This window comes from Temnothorax curvispinosus, unplaced genomic scaffold, assembly GCF_003070985.1.
Source record: "Temnothorax curvispinosus isolate PA1 unplaced genomic scaffold, ASM307098v1 QBEX01005269.1, whole genome shotgun sequence".
In the NCBI taxonomy this organism is placed as follows: domain Eukaryota; kingdom Metazoa; phylum Arthropoda; class Insecta; order Hymenoptera; family Formicidae; genus Temnothorax; species Temnothorax curvispinosus.
Window position 1 is genome coordinate 138250 of NW_020215049.1, and position 17873 is coordinate 156122.

General features: G+C 37.3%; 1 protein-coding gene across 2 annotated transcripts in view; it reads right to left on the reverse strand.

Annotated features, from left to right (window-relative positions):
- LOC112454682 (hypoxia-inducible factor 3-alpha) overlaps positions 1–17873 on the reverse strand; it is a 50558-nt gene that overhangs the window by 16331 nt on the left and 16354 nt on the right. For both annotated transcript variants that reach the window (XM_025016197.1, XM_025016196.1), the window contains exons 2-7: positions 17112–17299; positions 14245–14393; positions 13678–13863; positions 12983–13218; positions 12487–12593; positions 9726–9873 (exon numbers count right to left, since the gene is read on the reverse strand). In XM_025016197.1, coding sequence (XP_024871965.1) covers positions 9726–9873; positions 12487–12593; positions 12983–13218; positions 13678–13863; positions 14245–14393; positions 17112–17299 — 1014 coding nt within the window. The remainder of the gene's footprint in view (positions 1–9725; positions 9874–12486; positions 12594–12982; positions 13219–13677; positions 13864–14244; positions 14394–17111; positions 17300–17873) is intronic.

The following is a 17873-nucleotide window of genomic DNA, read 5'->3' on the forward strand; positions in this document are numbered from 1 at the left end:
AAATATTATTTAACGTAAAATTTATTACTGTTACTTTACTGTTTGTTCTAATATCTTCTTTTTTTCTAAGATTGCGAAAGGAAAAACGACTTAGCGCTATGTGAGAAAAAAATCGACCATCGCGCTTTTAAAATTTAGAATTTATTATTATTGACTCGTGCCGTCCAACTTGTCGTTAAATGTCAAACACCACGCAATCTTTATTATACGCGAACAGTTGGGTTATTCTGTCGCGAAATCGCTGCCAATAATTCACTCGTTATTATTAGCCGTTGAATCTAATCCCGGCGGCAGAAAGAGGTAAATAACCGCGAGCGGGTTTGTGAGAGAACGAGCGACGTATCTGTGGACCCAGCGGATGTGAAAGATGAAAGTGACGAAAGACTGGAGGAAAGAGATGCATCGAGGTGTATGAGTATAACCGCGAATTGCGTGATTGTGCAATCGAGTCCCTGTACGCGGAATTCGCAGATGGGCTGCCAGCGGACGCGTGAACGCGCAATGGAATCCGGCCAAAAATCTCCGCGCGCATCTCCGAGGTTCGACTCCGTTATTAAATCGACGACGTAACGCGCGTTATCGGCTCTCTAAGTCAATCAGCCCGAACGATCAGGCCTCGACATCCGTTATTCCACATGCAAATACTTCGACCTTGGTCCGAATATCTTTCGCGATCGACCGATTCTTAAGTCTTACATAAATTAGGTAGAAATTAAAGATGCCGAATGAATCAAAGTGTCAGAAATGTGTAGATTCAACTTTATACGATCGTCGACTTTCCATCACTCACGTTTGATTTCTTACTAGAGAGATTCCTCGAAGATATTTCGATCTTTGATCTTTAAACATTAAATCACATAGAACTTTGGATCTTTAAATGTAAACAATCTCTCAATTCTTGAATCTTCGAATATTCATACGTTTTTTTCTCTCTTTAGAACTTTAAATACCTAATTTCTAATCAAACATCTTCAGATTTTGGGTAGTTCATTCCACCCGGAAGTTTCATTCCACCTGAATCTTCAAATCATTAGATATTCAATCTTCTGAATCTCGAGACTCGAGATCTTTGGACATTCGATCCTCCGGACCTGTGAATCTTCAAACGTCCGCGACCCACGGAATATATTGTATATATATTTTTTTACGAACTCTTTGGACATTTAATCCTCAGGATTCCTCTCAAATTTCAGGACATTTCGAAACCCTCTGAAACTCCAGACTCTCGAATTCGCGCCGCGGATCGTGAACGGAAAGGCACGCGCCGCTCGGACTCTTGTCAGGGTGGTTACGCAGCGTATAGGCCGCTGCGGCGGTCTGCAAGGCACTGGCCAAGTTACGTCGTCGCGCGATTGCAGTCGCGCATCGTCGCGCCTCGTTCTCTCTTTCGCTCCCTCTTTCTTTCTCTTTCTCGTCATTCAGGTATTCGATTTGCAAATTGTGACTTCACGCGCCTGGCTCGCGAAGTCACGCCAGGCCGTGCAAATTTCACTTATGCGCCGCGCATTATCTGCCACGGATCTCAATGGTCGCGTTACGCGCGTTACGCTAATCGGTTCGATACATATCGAATAATTCACGACATATATTCTGCACATATATGTACATTCGATCTAGCAGTAAATGGTACGCGTGAAAATAAGTTATAGCGAGATAATAAAATTTGATTATGGATGATATTACGTCTCAACACATTGAATATGCATTTCAGATTAACCCAAGAGAAATATTTTATTATCCACCTGCATTCTAAAAATTTTACTTTCAACATTTTGCTTTTAGTTCGCTCACATAACTAAAAAAACGAATATACTACTATTTTTGTTGAATACACATACTTGCAAACTGATCGAGGAACGAATCGAAGAATGGCCGATTTCAGAATTCAGCAAGAAAGAGCTCGTTCAAATGGCTTTTATTTGAAAAAACCATTTATTTCATTCTTCTTTCTTACAGAATTCCGCGATATTTCTCGGGGGGTCCGTAAACATTCAGATCGGTTGCGATCGCGACTTTGTGTATGTAAACGATCAGCCGAGTAACAAAATGTTACGAGAAGTACCTACAACTTCCTATTCACCGGTAAATTCGAGATGTTAATGTCACGCGGTGTACAAACGAATTGTAAATGTGGTCTCGATAACTAGCAAATATTTGCGCACGTGTATGCTTTATGAAATTGTAAGCGTAAGTATACTGTTTTATCTCTAAACATAGATAAACATAAATTGTGACATTGTTACAATTTTAAGTAGGGCGACCAGGCTGAGATCGTCGTTTCTCTCTTCCATTACATACCGCCTACTTTATTTACACACCTCGACCATATTATTTCGGCAATAACTTCTTCCCGGGGAGCCAATGAAAAAAAACCTTTATGTCAGCGAACAAATTTAAAAATAATACGACACCGCAGGCTTCGACGAAATTAACGAGGACATTGAACTAGCCCAAATCGAACACGCGCTCGCTGCCGATCGCGATGACAATTGCGATTCTCATCTGAGATTTTCTCCTTTAAGTCGGATATTCGAATTGCTCGATTGTCAAAACTCGTGGATCTTGCGGAACTTAAATTAAGGAACTACCAGATCGCACTCCTCGCTTTTCTTCTTTTGCTAAACACTCGGCTCTCTCATCTCTCGACTATCTTTCAAATCTTGGGATTTATAAATCATTCGATTCTTCTTCGATTCTTTAACTGTTGAACACGGGGAAGTATGACAGCGACGAACATACGCGACAGGTATCGATCGAGGCCGTTCAATTCAAATCGATCTGTGACCGCAGTTTTTCTCTCTCCCCTTTCCCTTCCCACTCCTATCTACTGTTGCTGAAAGCGATCCCTTATGCAATCGATCTGGTTAAGCTCTCAAGGTCCCAAGTCTCTGTACTCGATGTACGCTCGATGCACAATCAATGCAAGATGAAAAAAAAATATCAGATCCCTCGCATTGGAGCGCTGATAAGTGCGCCGGGTCTAAAATAATCTGGCTTAATAAGCTTGGTAATAAATCACGTAGCTATTATTCCCCAGAAGAACTAATATTCATCATGCTAAATTAATAACATAATTATTAACGATATTCCACATAACGATAGCATGTCATTGCATATTTCTCTTGTTAAAAGAATTGGAATTTTTTAAATATTAATCGCAGTTTTACTGCTACAAATTTATATTATGTATAAATAGCTCGAGTGATGAGAAGTGAAGGAGAACTTATGCGTGCCGTACGTTTCAAGCAGTCGCTCTTGTGATCGACCGAGTTGCGTCTCCACCAGGTTAAATAAAAACTGTTTCCAGCTGAGCGGTTCTTGACTCGGACTGCGAAACGAAACACGAAACGAGCCGTCAATCAGCTACGCGAGGTCGTTCCGCGTAACCGGGTCGAGATCAAAACCGTTGTTGCGACTACGACGGCGATGGCGGCTGGTTGAGGACGCGAGGTATTATTTTGAGACGCCGTAGCACGTGGTCGACGTCAAACCTCTGCTACGACACAAATGCACTTTTCGCGCGCGGTTTTTAGAACGATTGTCTGCATCCTGTACAGATCTCATCTACGTGTAAGATTTGTATCTCTCTATCTTCTCTTCTAAATCACTAAATTTTTAATTTATGTGTGATTTGCCAACGCAAACGTTTATTAACAGGCCAGACAGCACGCATGTCCAAAGTTGGAACGTAAGACGGTTTAAAGACATTTTTAAAACATCTTTAAGACACTCTTAAGACGTCTTATGATATGACGTCTAAAAGACGTCTTATATCTCGATTTTGAACAACGTGCTGTCTGGGAGATTACTACTTTCGAACTTTTATCTTCAAATTGACATCAAATCGAGGAAGAATACATCTTTCACACACAAGAGAGTTTAATAAACAGAGGAACAGCTGGATTAAATAATTTAATAGGAAACATACAAAGATTTTTGTCGGAGAAAGTTTTCGCTCAACAGTAAAATCTAAGAAGACTTTAATATTTCTAAGCAGAAACTGGATGAAAGAAAACGAAAAGTTAAAAGATTAAATATCTGGTTTTGTGGAATCCTGCAGTAAAAGCAATGACAAAACGACAAGACAACAAATTGAAATTTTTTTTAGCGACAACAATCTGTTTGCCTATATCTTATAGGTCGCAAAGTGTTTCTACTGTCAACGAAGTAATGTCCCTTATCTATGCAGATACTTCTGCGTTTTAATTTTTTACAGTATCGTCAGTATCTATTGTAGAAAAAATGTACCGCGAAAATTGCTACAAAGCACGTTCGAGCTTAATGCGTTTTTTCAATCCTATTAGCATTAGCAGATAAAAGGTTTTTGTTTAACAACACATGTATTACACACACGCATACAAAAATATGCAGTAATTTGTATTCTTTTTACTTGTTATAACGGATATAATTCTTCCGGTAACGTCAATATTTTGCAACAAGAACACTCAACATCATCTTATAACTCGTAGAATAACAGTTTTCCATCTCCTCTGCTTCCGAATGACAGTATCTCATTGGTTTTTTTTTACTCAGTATCCCCGAGCTATCGGTGTAAGAATAGACATACCGATTGTATAATTGTGTAACGCTCGAACGAGCTATGCAACGCAGTGCAACGCGATGCCGTACATCAAGCCAGAGATCGCGGTTTCACGCGTAGCAGCTTTCAAAAGCGAGGATCTTCGCGAGGATCCTTACAGGAAAACCGGTCAGACACGTGCGTGAAGCGGAAGATAATATCACGTTTCTTAGGCGTGCGCACATATTCCTCTTACAATTAGAAAAAAGAATCGCGCGCGATTCCTTCCTGCGCTCGCGTCAGAACACCTGAATCTTAATTCTGTCTTCGCACACAAATGATCTTGAATTTTGTAATTAATTATTTGATCTAAATGTATCTTGTATTTAAATGTATTTATGTAATTACTATTACATATTTTGTCCTTTATCGTCGCTATACCTTCAACGCCGTCTATGTATCGACCTTGTACATATACACTTGTCGCTGAAACACTTCCCATTACATTCTCATTACAAGTACATATGAAAAAGACGTTTATGAAATTTAATACTAGTCTGTGTTTTTCTGCTCCTGATGATGTAGAGAGACTGTTTTCCTTTGCCAGATTAATACATTCGCTTACACAACGGCCTTCCATCTGATAAAATGTTTGAAATATTCTTTTTGAAAGGCAATAAGAATTACCAAAATAATAATAAATAAATACAATATTATGTGTACTGTATACTATATCACTAAATCACTTAATCACTATATAATATATACTATTATTTTATAATTATTTTTATTTTATAAAGTTTATGAGTTAAAATAAATAAATTTATCTTTCAAAGTGCTATCTTTCAACTTACTTCTGATTCCATTTTCATACAATTCTACTTTCAGACTATATACTTATTAAAGTAATTACAATAAGATCATCTACCATCTATTATTTAAAAAATAAACGCAAATTTAAAGAATAATTGTATTTAAAAGTATTTATAAATGTATTTAAATACAATTAGTATTTAAATATATGTCAAAAAATATCTTATATCTTGTATTTAAATACTTTGTTCCGAAGTATCTGCCCAACCCTGTTTAGATTATATTTGATAAGGACCAAAAACAATGGTCAAAACGTCGTGTATGTGCAGAGCATTATTATTTAACAAATCGGCAGTTTGATCAAAATAAATTGTTATTTTCTTATATCTTATTCATCATCATTTCTTCTCCTATAATTTTCAAAATAATGTTTATTCTTACTTGCGACAGCACGCGAATCCTCAGTCTCACCCACCGGGTCACGATCGCGACTGAGCTTGCGCGACACACCACTTTCGCCGACCGCTCTCGCTTTCGTTCGACTGTCGCGGGTCGACGACGTACGCGACAGGCAATCGCGGCTAAACGCGCACGCGGGTATCGACGGGACCCGGACCCTCCTCCGCGAGAGGAGCGGCAACGACGACGTCGTGTATCGCGACGCGCAAGCGTCGCGTCGGCCTTTCTGCTTCGACGAGGTGCGAACTTGAAGGGGAACGTACGTTTTCAGACAGAGCAAACAAACTCGAGAAGTGCTCGAATGGACGGACGTTAATTATCGATCTGTGCGGCGGATCAATTAGCAGCAATAATAGTAGTATGGACGAGGCATCGCGAGCTTCCCTAGAATGTACATACACAGACCAGAGGCGATTACACGACAAAAAAAAAACAGATAAATACGCACGTAGCCACTTAATGTGGTAGAGAACTGAATATTAACCTCCAAATATTGCCCTCGTTCGGCAAATGAACGTTGGTACTCTCGTATGAGCATTGTGCCACATGCCTGTACGTGTATCATTCCTTCCAATGTGGAGTAAAAAAGATAAACTCTGAACTAGTGCAGTCAGTTCAGCAATAGAAAACAGATCCATTGTATTATGTAGTGAGGCGTTTTGTTTTTGCAGATCAACACAGTCTTAAACCCATATTACACTACTGATTGGGATTGAGTTTGGATTGAAATTTAATCAGTCATAATAAAGAAAACTAATCTCAAGTTTAGTGAACTTTGCTCTGATATAAGCGTTTGCCTCATACGAGGGCAATGGACGATTAAATAAGAATTAAGCGAATAATAGAATATATAATAGATAGGACATGTTGTACAGAATATTGTTAGACTAATACTCGGCGATATAAATATAATGTTGCTACATACCGTTAAATTTTTCTTAATGTGGTATTATTAAATAGCATATTAAATAACGTTGTAAATGTTGTTTTGTGTAATGAGAGAGAGATATTGCAAAAAAGTTAAATGGCGCGCTTGTATTGTTCTAGTAAATATAAAAAAACTAATGTTAACTTAAGTCAGGTGTAGCAAATGATCACCCATGATTGTTTTAAAAATGCCCACTGTTTCTACAATATAGTGAAAGTTAGAGAATCGAAGTAATAAAATAAATGTACTTTTGTTCTCTCTCTACGATTCTCCATGCTGCGCAGCTTCATCTACCATTTAGTAGACGAAGGCTACACCCAGTAGGTAGATGTGCTATACACAGTGTAGTGTTCTAGGGTTAAGAATCTGGATGATGCCGGTTTTACATATGTAATATAATTAACCAAAGCAATTGTTTCAACTTCCTTGTAGAGTCGATTTTTAGAAAAACGTTCGCAGGTTAATTGAAAAATAACGTAAATCTGAAATTTCTCGGTATATTAATTAATTGGCACCAAATTAAACGTATATCACTATCTCAAATTTTTACATACAAAAATTATTAAATAATCGTAAAATTTCGAAAAAGATATTAATGATAATTTTTCAGTATTGTTCATACAAAACAGACTTATGTTAATTACGCAGGTTATTCCCAAATTGCGATAAAAATTACAATTATACAATTTCACATAACTCGCTCTGTATATAATAAGGCACACTATATACGTTATGACATACGTACATGACTGACACCTACAAGGTCCGCGAACTTTTCCGCTTCTGGTGACAGAAGTCGACTGGAGATGCGCACACTCTCCGACAAAATTGAGAGTGCGAAAAAGCCGAGAAACAAGAAGAGGGGATAGAAACGGTGACGCAGGGATGGGGTAAAACATTCGAGAAAATAGCAAGAACCTAAGGGGAATGGATCGAGGATAATGTCGGGATCTGCCAGCCACCTTTTAGCCGCCGGAGAGAACGGCCACCGCCCCAAAACAGAGGGTAAAGGAAAAGGGGTTGTTTTATTCCACGAGACTCTCCTCTCGTTTTCGTCTCTTCGGGAGGGGTCGGTTATCCCGAGAAATCCTGCGCATGTTACGGGGACCGGAAGGGGAATAACGTTCGCGCCGCGGGGGGTGAGATTCGTTTCATCTGTTCTGCGATAGCGAGAGTTGTGCTTTCGGCAGTTTAACGTTTCTTGTGATTTTCATCACGAAACGTTCGCTGAATAAAATTGTTGCTGTTCACCTTTTTCCTAAATGGAAGTCGCGTTTACTCAGAGTACCTTCGACAGACATGCGAAAAACGCTGAATCGCGAGAAGAGAGCCGGCGATAGGAAGGAGAAAGACACGAAAGCAGAGATCTCCGGCTACCTTCTTGCGCTGTAAGAAGCGAGATTAACCCTTGAATGGTATGACATCCGAAACAATATAATTAATAAAGATAAAAGATAATTAATAGAAAATTGAAACTCCATAAGAATAAAAAAAGATCGGAACTAAGAAGTTTTTGGAGAAACAACTTTTAGAATCGTCTGAAAGGAACTGATTTTCCTAATCAAGAGATATCTTGATGTTTTTTTTTTCTATCTACCTTGTAAGATTATTAAGAAGAACTTTTATACACAATCTGAAATCACACAAAGATAAGAATATTCCTTTCGTATCAAAAAAATGTGTTTATAAAAAAATTGATATTTATATAATATTCTTATAAAAAACGATGTTACATCTTTACATTACATTTTTCCTACATAAAAAATATATATTTGATCAATTAATCAATCATTATTATTAAGACCATAATTGAGCAAATAATATGTCTCTGTATCATTTCAGTAATGAATCGTAACTAAGAACGATTAAGATCGTTTGTGATTTATGCGACCAATCGAGGGTTGAATCTGCGCCGGGAAAGAAATCGAGGAAGCACTTACCTCGCGTGACTACACGATTCTGCGGTGGCCTTTGCCAGAAGTTGCCGGAAGTAGCGTATCCGTAGTTGTAGTAAGAAATAATTTGCGTATCCGACTAATCGAGCAAACGCAAAATCGACGAGTTTCGATATTAACGTGCGGACTGTCTCGCTCACCGTCGTATGCATTAATACAAAAAATATATCAACTTATTAAAATTTTTCATGGAACTACAAAAAAGAGACAAATTTTTTACCGTAAAAAAATACATCAAAGGAGAAAGAAAAGTTAATACTTGTTTTCTTTTAAAATATTAAGTTGACATGTAGATAAATCATAATTTTAATCGATACTTTTGCGAATTCTCGCGCAATTGGATAATTACGTAAGGAAATCCAGTGAACAAAGCGGGCAGTGAAAGGACACGATAAATATAATTTCTCACGCAATGCAGAATTAATGAATGTGGACGTCTGATCGAAAACCACGAACCTTGCAAAATTGTTATTACATATGGCGCAATCTTGCAGCGTCATGTATTCAGGAAGTCGATGCAAAACGCTAGAAATGCAAAGAAATGATCGGATCTCATTTCCATCGTAATTTCTAAATTATTCCTAGGAAAAGACAGCTGATGATTGAAAAAGACGCAGTCTGACGTAATTAAAATTTACTTTGAACTACACTGAACTTTGATACTTTGACTAGAATTAAATTCAGATCGCATAAATTACTTAAAGTACATTATAGATTTAACGGCAATTAAAAGTCTAATAAACGAATCTTTGCGAGTCACAAAAGCTGAGACTAAAGATCGAAAAGTTTCAATGTTTCATCGCTAAACTTTTTAGATAGCTTTTAAAAATGAATCGTCAAGCCTGGACCGATCTTAAAGCAATATTTATCAGGAATTAAGTCAGATCGAGATACAACTTAATTAAATTTCTCTAATGTATAATTTTGCCAAGCGATAAAATAAATATAGCCATACTCATGCAAAATACAAGCGAGGTCGAAGGTACTCCAGCTTGATAGTACAAAGAAAAAAGAACCAGCACCGAACAGGAAGAATACTAGCGGATCCTACCTTAGGATGTAATTGACGCAGACGACGGAGATCGGCTTCTGCTGTTTAGAGCAGTGGATCAGAGTGGCCTGGGTAACGACCCAGGCATAGCCGCCTTGCTTGCTGAGAAATCTGTACGCCTCGGTCTCGCACTGGCCCTTGCTGAACACTGAAACAGTACAACGATGTTGATGAGAGAACGCTCATCCTTAGACTCAGGACACGCGAACGCATCCGCGCGGCTTTATAGCGCCACCGCTTCGCGCGCGCGTTTCGGCTGACGAAAGGTACGGCATGGGATTGCAATCTTCATCCTATCGATCGGCATGGGATGCACAAATTAACGAATTGACGATGTATCGAAAGGAATAAGAACACATAGGTACATTCTAAATGTAAATGTTTGCTGCTTCAACAAAACTTAGAACTTTGGTACAAAGAAAAAGTCAGAATTTTCTGACGAAATAATTGTCGCAATATATTTTCATCGATATAATCTAGTTAACAAATACTGACTCGATGAATAAAAGTAAAAATAAAATTGATTAGCAATAAATAAGATTATTAAGAAAAATAAAATTAAAATATACGATTATATAAACAAAATCTAAGAAAATTATCAAAATTTAAGGCTCCTGGTCCCTGAGCCGAGAACTCTGCGTTGACGGTGGCGACGCCACTCTCTCCTCTCACTCTCTCCAATGGAGAATTCTGTCTTGTGACATGTTGACAACCTATTTTGTTGTGCGTGCTATTTCTTTATTATTTGCTCTGTGCTTGTGCTCTAACGTTTAACGTATTCGTGAAAGTCGTAAAATTGGCCGAAAAGTAAGATTTGCATGCGGAAGAAACGTTTTCACCTCCTTTCGATAGTCGTTAAACGGGTGTTTTTCCCGTATGTTTAGACTTCGTTTTATGGCTGTTTGTTTATTGTCGAGGGAAAAGGGTAGTTTTCGGCCAATTTTGGAAGTGTTCTGAAACGATCTATAGTGATGTTTTATTGAAATGTCTTTTTATTTGAAAATGGCATGCACAACAAAATTGGGTGTTTTCCTCGCCTCGATAGTAAGAATCCAATATGGCCGCGGTGACTACCCAGGAGCCTTAATCGAGATAGTTACACTGTATCTCGCAATCTGGCGAAATTGATGAACACGGAAATAGAGGATATCAAATATATTTTATTGCGGTTTCGGGTTCCGTCGTAAGATTACGTCGCAAATTCTGGCGCTCCGGGCTAGCCTCTTCGAGAAGCATATTATCTCGTTCGTAGAAATGTATCTCCCTACGTTCCCCTAAAACGCGACTAGGGTGGGATTAGTACAGAGCTGATTCGGCCGGAAAGCTGAGGTTGGTTGGCGTTGAAAAAAGGATCCATGACGTTGCGGATTGCTCGAACACGCGAAGCTCCTAAATCGACTAGCTAGATCGTCCCTTGCAATCGTACATCTACCAGTAACGAGTAACCGACAGATATCTCGCGAGTACTCGATAAGACGAGCGTATAAGCACTTCCGCTGTGTGTATCAAACATTTATACATCAAAAAAACTTTTACATTTCTGCTATATAAATCTTTCGATAACGAATTCGTTAATTTTTAATTTCAATATTTTTATTATTTAACATTAATTTGTCATGTATAATGTGACTTAATATTTGGATATCTTGGCTACCAAGTGTCAGATAAAGTATTACATAAAAGAGATTCCTGTTTCATATATCGGATATATATTTATTACAACGCTGCTATTTTTAGCATGTGTAACCCAATCGAGAACCCAATCGTGACGTGTTCGATACATCCATTGAGGATAACTCTCCCGGCTCATTGTAAAACACTAATCGAACGATAATAAATATCTTTCGACGTTTTTACGGCCTCGCACTTTGTCATCGCGTCTCATTTTTCATTATCTACCTGCGATTTTATGAGTCGATTACCGAAATCGGCACGATAAAGTCTGTCACGTTTGCGCTCGTAAATACCAATGGGAGACGCAGCAATTGCATAACTGGTAACCGATAACGTTACCAGCCGCGCGTTAGTCTGAGGTCCCTGGAAGCTATAAAAAAAGGTCTTCGGCGGGTAGCGCCGCCGATAAGAGACACGATCGTCCTTGAAACCTTTTTCCCTCCCGGCCGTGTCATTCACCCAGATCGACCCACTCTGTAGGCCACTTCTCGTCCTCTCTCACCCCGCGCTGCCAGTCTCTTTTACCTCTCCGATGCACGCTTTTATACTTCGCTTTTATACTTCATTTTGATGGCTATCGCGTTTCGCATCCGTGTTACTCGCGTACAGCGTAATATCTTGAAAACGATCGTCAGACAAAATAGCAATGCGACGATAGCAACCTTTACATGAATTGCCATTTAACAACCATCTAGTTTTATGCTTCGGTATATATGTGTAACTCGCGCATAATAAAATTCTTACGGTACGAAAATAACTCTCTTAAGAATTTTAGGGTCCGCTCCGGCTGGATGTCAAAGTCAGGCGAATAACGGTACTATATGAATATTATGAAGAAATGTACTATGTTGAGAAAATAAAAATTTACACGAAGAATTTAGGATTAATTAATTTTCGCAATCAATATGACAAACGATCCTAACAAATTTCATAGAAATTCCATCGAGTTTAAAGTAAAGAAACGTAATCTTTAGGCATCAAAGATACGCTGGATGTTCATGTGATTTTTAAGAAATTTTATTAAGTATTCAAATTTTTAAGTTTTACTAAATAAATGTGAAACTGATTAGAAAAAAAGAATACTTACGGCATTTGAAGCACTTATTTAGCCGCAGATTGTCGAGTATGTGATAAAAATCGAAGACTGATTGACCCATCAGTTCCTCGCTGTTCCAGCCAAAGTATTCGGCCAATCTAAGACGAGACAAGAAATATTTCCAATAATATAACGCAAAATAATATTCAATAATGCATTTCAGTTATTTTGAAAATACTACGTGTATTAATAAAAACAACGCGTTATAAGGAAATCATATTCAAATTTCGCGTACAATAAAGTATGGCACAACTTATCGAATAATGATAAGAATGATAAGGTATTCAATCATTTCGCTAATTATGCAAGTCAACGACAATTGTGCAAGAAAACAACGACTTAAACTGTATTAATGTAAAATGATGCGCAGTAAATGGAATCTAATTATTTTACGAGTTTGCATATGAAAACAATTCAGCAAGGTTTTCACATCGGAATTTCAAACGTAAAAAGGAGAGAATAATGAAAAAGCGGTTCAATCACTTACTTCTCGTCGGCATAGGTGAACTTCATACTGAGACTGTGCTTCGACAAAAAGGTATAGCGTCCTAAAGGTATCTCGATGTTACTGGGATGGGGTATAGGGCTACCCACGAGCACCAGAGAAATACCCGTGTCTTGTACCGCGTCCTCATCCTCTTTTTGTCGTTCTTCACTATCAACTTCCATGGAATTCACGTTTGAGTCGCGAATGTTTGTCAGTCTGCCAGTGCAATGAATCACCTGCCGAGCATTTCCAATCACGGGTATATTATTCACTAAATTGGTTGAGAAAGTTTTATTGGAAGAGATTCTTTGGAAGAGCATATTGTGAAAAGCATATAAGTGAAATATTGTAAAAATTTTATTATTTCGCAAACTCTGCTATTCGATGAGCATTGATTTTATTTTTTTGCGTGCGTATGATATATTTAGATCTCAACTCGTCGGCTTAGGTATATAGATACACGATCTACGCCTTGCTACGCGCACACTTCGCGCGTACACTATCATGTCTCTTGATTTCACATTTATAAAAAATATTAAGAATATAATTATTTAATTTTATTAAAGTTATGATTTCTCTCTCTCCATTTCTCTACCCTCTCTTTCTCTCTTTCAGATTTATATTTATTCAACGTTTCGTGCCACGCATACTGCAATTATTAGAATGGATAAAGGGATTTCCACATTTTAATATACCTTGTAAGAAGCACTCTTCAGATTAACCTTCCTGCCTTTGTTGGTGAGGGTGCATTTGAGCCGCAAGAAGAAGTTGCGGCCACGTTTCTCATCGGTATCCGTCGACTTCGAAGACAGGCACTCGCGCAATTCATCATGGTCACAGGGATGACTGTATTCGTATACACTTTGTCCCATCATGTCCATCTATGCAAAGCATAGAGATCTACTGTTTAGTTTTATTCCAACGAGAAACGCAGCGAAATGATCACCGTAATCATAAACTCGTAATTATCTCTTGCATTTATAAAAACGAAACTAACTAAATATTTTATGGCACTTTCTCTAATTAATTATATAAATATATGTTTTACATTTTAGTTTTCTATATAAATTTGACTGTGTACCAAAAATCAATTTCGCTACGTGTGTTGAAAAAAATTACTTTACAAAAATTACCTAAAACACATGATAATATTGTTAAAAAAATATAAGAATTATTTAAATCATTATGTATTATTTACATATTATTGCTTAATTTATTTCTCATAATTATAATAATTGTTTATAGAAGTTTGTTTGACGTACTTGTGACACTCCGAGATAATCTCTGACGTTCTCTGACAGGTAGACCATATTGCCGTCACTGGAGAGTACTAACATAAAGCCATTGAGAGCTTTTGGAAATAGTTTATCCGTCTTTGCGGACAACTCGGATTTGGCCAGCGAAACTGGAACTTAATTAAGAGAGTCGAAAATTGAGTGAGACGCTGTCGATTAAATCCCGAAATCATTTAAAGTCGCTAAATACAGTATTAAAATCTGGATTAAAATTTTGAAAATATTCACTCAGAAAAACTCTTGGTTTATCAAATCATAAATTACACAAATAGCTATGTTACTGTTAGAACCCGAATTCCGTCATTATTCGATTTAACTAGTTTAACTAGTAAGCGGGCTACACACACAGAGATATGTGTCAAGAAACAGTATCGCGATACTGTCTCGATAAGACATGTCTCAGATCACGTGTACTATACACACACTATGCGATATGTAACAGGTATCACTTATTTCTAGTACTGACTTGTGAGTGCATGATTTTTGTAAAGGATCTGTCGCGAGATTACCCTACACACTCGAAACAGCTGAGACATATTTCAGTATCATTGTTTCGGTCTCCATGCCTTGCTCCATCAAGAACAGGAGACAAGAGGCATGTATCGATACTTATTATATCGCCTTATGAAACCTTCGGAGACGTTCCTACACACGATGAGACATGTCTCATGAAACGGTATCACGATACCGTTTCTTGATACATCTCTGATACATATCTTGATACATATCTCTGTGTGTGTAGCTCGCTTAAAAGTCAAAACTAGTTTTATCAAAGGCCTTTCATCAATACTGTATTAATTGATCAATTTTAGAAATGTATTTGACAATACCGGTATTCTCTAAAAATTTTTCAGTTAATACCCGTTCTGACGAGTTAAAATCAGTTTTAACGAAGCACACTCACCGTTAAAACACGTTTTTATTTAGGTAAAACTAGTTGTAACTTTAGGTAAAACTAGTTGTAACTAGGGAAAAGTAATAATAAACTCCTGCTTTAACAAAACAGGTGGAAAAGTGGATGCAGTAGGTTTTGCCCTCCTGCGGGGGGGCTCCACCTAAAAAAACTAACATAACCCAACCCAATTGTTGTGTGAGTGGATCACACGTGTATGATCACACTTTTCCACCTACACAACAATTGGGTGGAGTTAGGTTAGTTTTTTTAGAGGTAGAGCCCCCAGGGGGGGCGGAACTCACTGCATCCATGCATACACTTTTCCACCCGCTTTGGTGGTTAACCTCTCCGGGACCGGAAGCCTAATATTAGACGCTGGAGTGGCGCCGTCTTTTTCGTAGTTCAATCCACTGACAAGGACAAAAATGTTCTAGCACTAAAACTAAAAAGGTCGTCCAAAAAAAGGGCCAGTCCTGTAGAGGTTAAAGCAGTAATAGTTGGTCCACCCACACAACATTCTTTCGTTTGTCTTGTAAGCAAATTGTTTTGTTAATCACTTTTTAATAAACAACGAGCAACGGGAAAGGTCAATGACATTGAAGGTCAAGGCCTCTCCTCTTCCTATATGTATACTCTGTACTGTCAATACACACATATCAGCAAATTACTTCCTTTTAATACTGATACAAAAAATATCAAAATTCGGAAAAGACCCTTTTCTGAATAATTACCAACATTTAACTGGCCCAACTCAGTGAGAACTTGTCTTGCCTAGTAAAAACTATTAACATATTTTAACAAATCGATTTTTCAGTCAGATCTAGTTTTCATTGACAGATTGTTATTTCTAGAATTGACCAGTTAATACTAGTATTGACGAAAGGTTTTTGATAAAACTAGTTTTGACTAGTTAAATCGGGTATTGGCGGAATTCAAATTCTAACGATAACAGCTACACATATCAACAATATAAAATAAAGGTAAATCCTTCCTATTCTATAATTCGAATAAGTTAAGTATCTATTTTTATTTATGTATTTTAAAGTGATTTATAATAAAAATCGTGTGACTTTACTTTGTATAATACTTTTCCTACAAATTTAACCGCTCCAACGCTGTTATTTAATAATATGCTTTCATTAATCCTAACTCGGCCTAAAATTATGAGAATAATGCGCCTAAACATCCCACATTTATAAATATATTTGGAGGACTGCGTTTATATAGGGTGTAACAGAGCGCCCGTATCAGGTAATTTTTTGGAGAAATATCTACACATTTGATTGAAAAATGTTCCATACAAAAGTTGCAGAGTTTCGAGTGTATGTTTCAGTTAATGTAAAAGAAACACATTGTTGCTTTTCAAAAAAGACATGTAGTTGCATATTACAAATCAACTATGAGATTTCTTTACATCAATTGATTCACTTTATTATTCTGTACATAAAAGTATTAAGGTACAGTTACCAAAAAATGAATAGTTTACTAGATATTTTACATTTCATGTCAAAATGTGCCAGGATAAAGTATAAAATATCGTAAAATTATTAATATTTTAATAACTCTACCTTAATACTGTTATGTGTAGAACAATTAGAAGAATCACTGTGTAAAAAAAATCATATAATTCTATTTAAAAAAATGGCAATGACCTATATGTGACCTTAAAAAAATCGATTTTTTCGAAAATTAATTTTACCATTATTCGTTTCCCTCGAAATCCTACAACTTTTGTATGGTACAGTTTTCAAGAAAATGAACATTTTTCCAAAAGAAAAAAAACGCCTAATGTAGGCGTTCTGTTATAAACTTTACATTTGCAACGAGTATATTTCCATATTTCTATTTGAATAGATGATGTCTTGTATCTCCAAAAAAGAAAACATCTTTGCTATATTATGATAAAGCCGGACATTCAGATACTTTCATAAATACTTACTGGAATCCACAATGGCCCGGACTTTGAGGAAAGCAATTGCCAGTCTCATTACGCTGGCCTTATCTAAAAGCGCTGCCTGTTCCGGCGCGACCGGAAGCGCGGCCGCGAGTTCGGTGAAGATATCGGTCTCCCTACTGCGTCTGCAGCGCGCTGCATCGCGGGACCTCTCTTTCCTCTTCTCATTGCTCCTGTAACAACACAAAAAGTTCCTTTCGTCTATCGGCTGCGAAATAAGCTAGTCCATACGATATTACTTCTATTGCGCAATCTGCGATCTTTACAAATGTTTTATAAATTGACATGTATTATAAACTCTGCAGAGAAATATATCAATAAACTGCAAACTATATCGAGAGAATATTTTTAACATTCTTTGCCAAAAGACGAATTTTCACGACAATAATTGACCAAAAAAATTATGGTAGAAAGTGAAAAACACCCAATGCATTTCATGTAGAAAAGTTAATGTGGTTTTGAAATGTTTGCGAGGGAAACAGGTTCTTGTAATAAATTCATCTATTTCTTTGGGCTAACCGCTTAGGCGGGATAACAACCCTCTCAAAAATCTTAACTGACAACAGGGGTGAAAAGTAGTAAATAATTTCAAGATCTTTTAATTCTCTTTACAATGATACCTACTTATAGTTTTTTTAATCTGAGTCAATAGTTTCTGAGAAAATGCGTTTCAAAGTTTCAGGGACAATAAAATACAAGTTCATTTATATGTGTGTGTGTGTGTGTGTGTGTGTGTGTGTGTGTGTG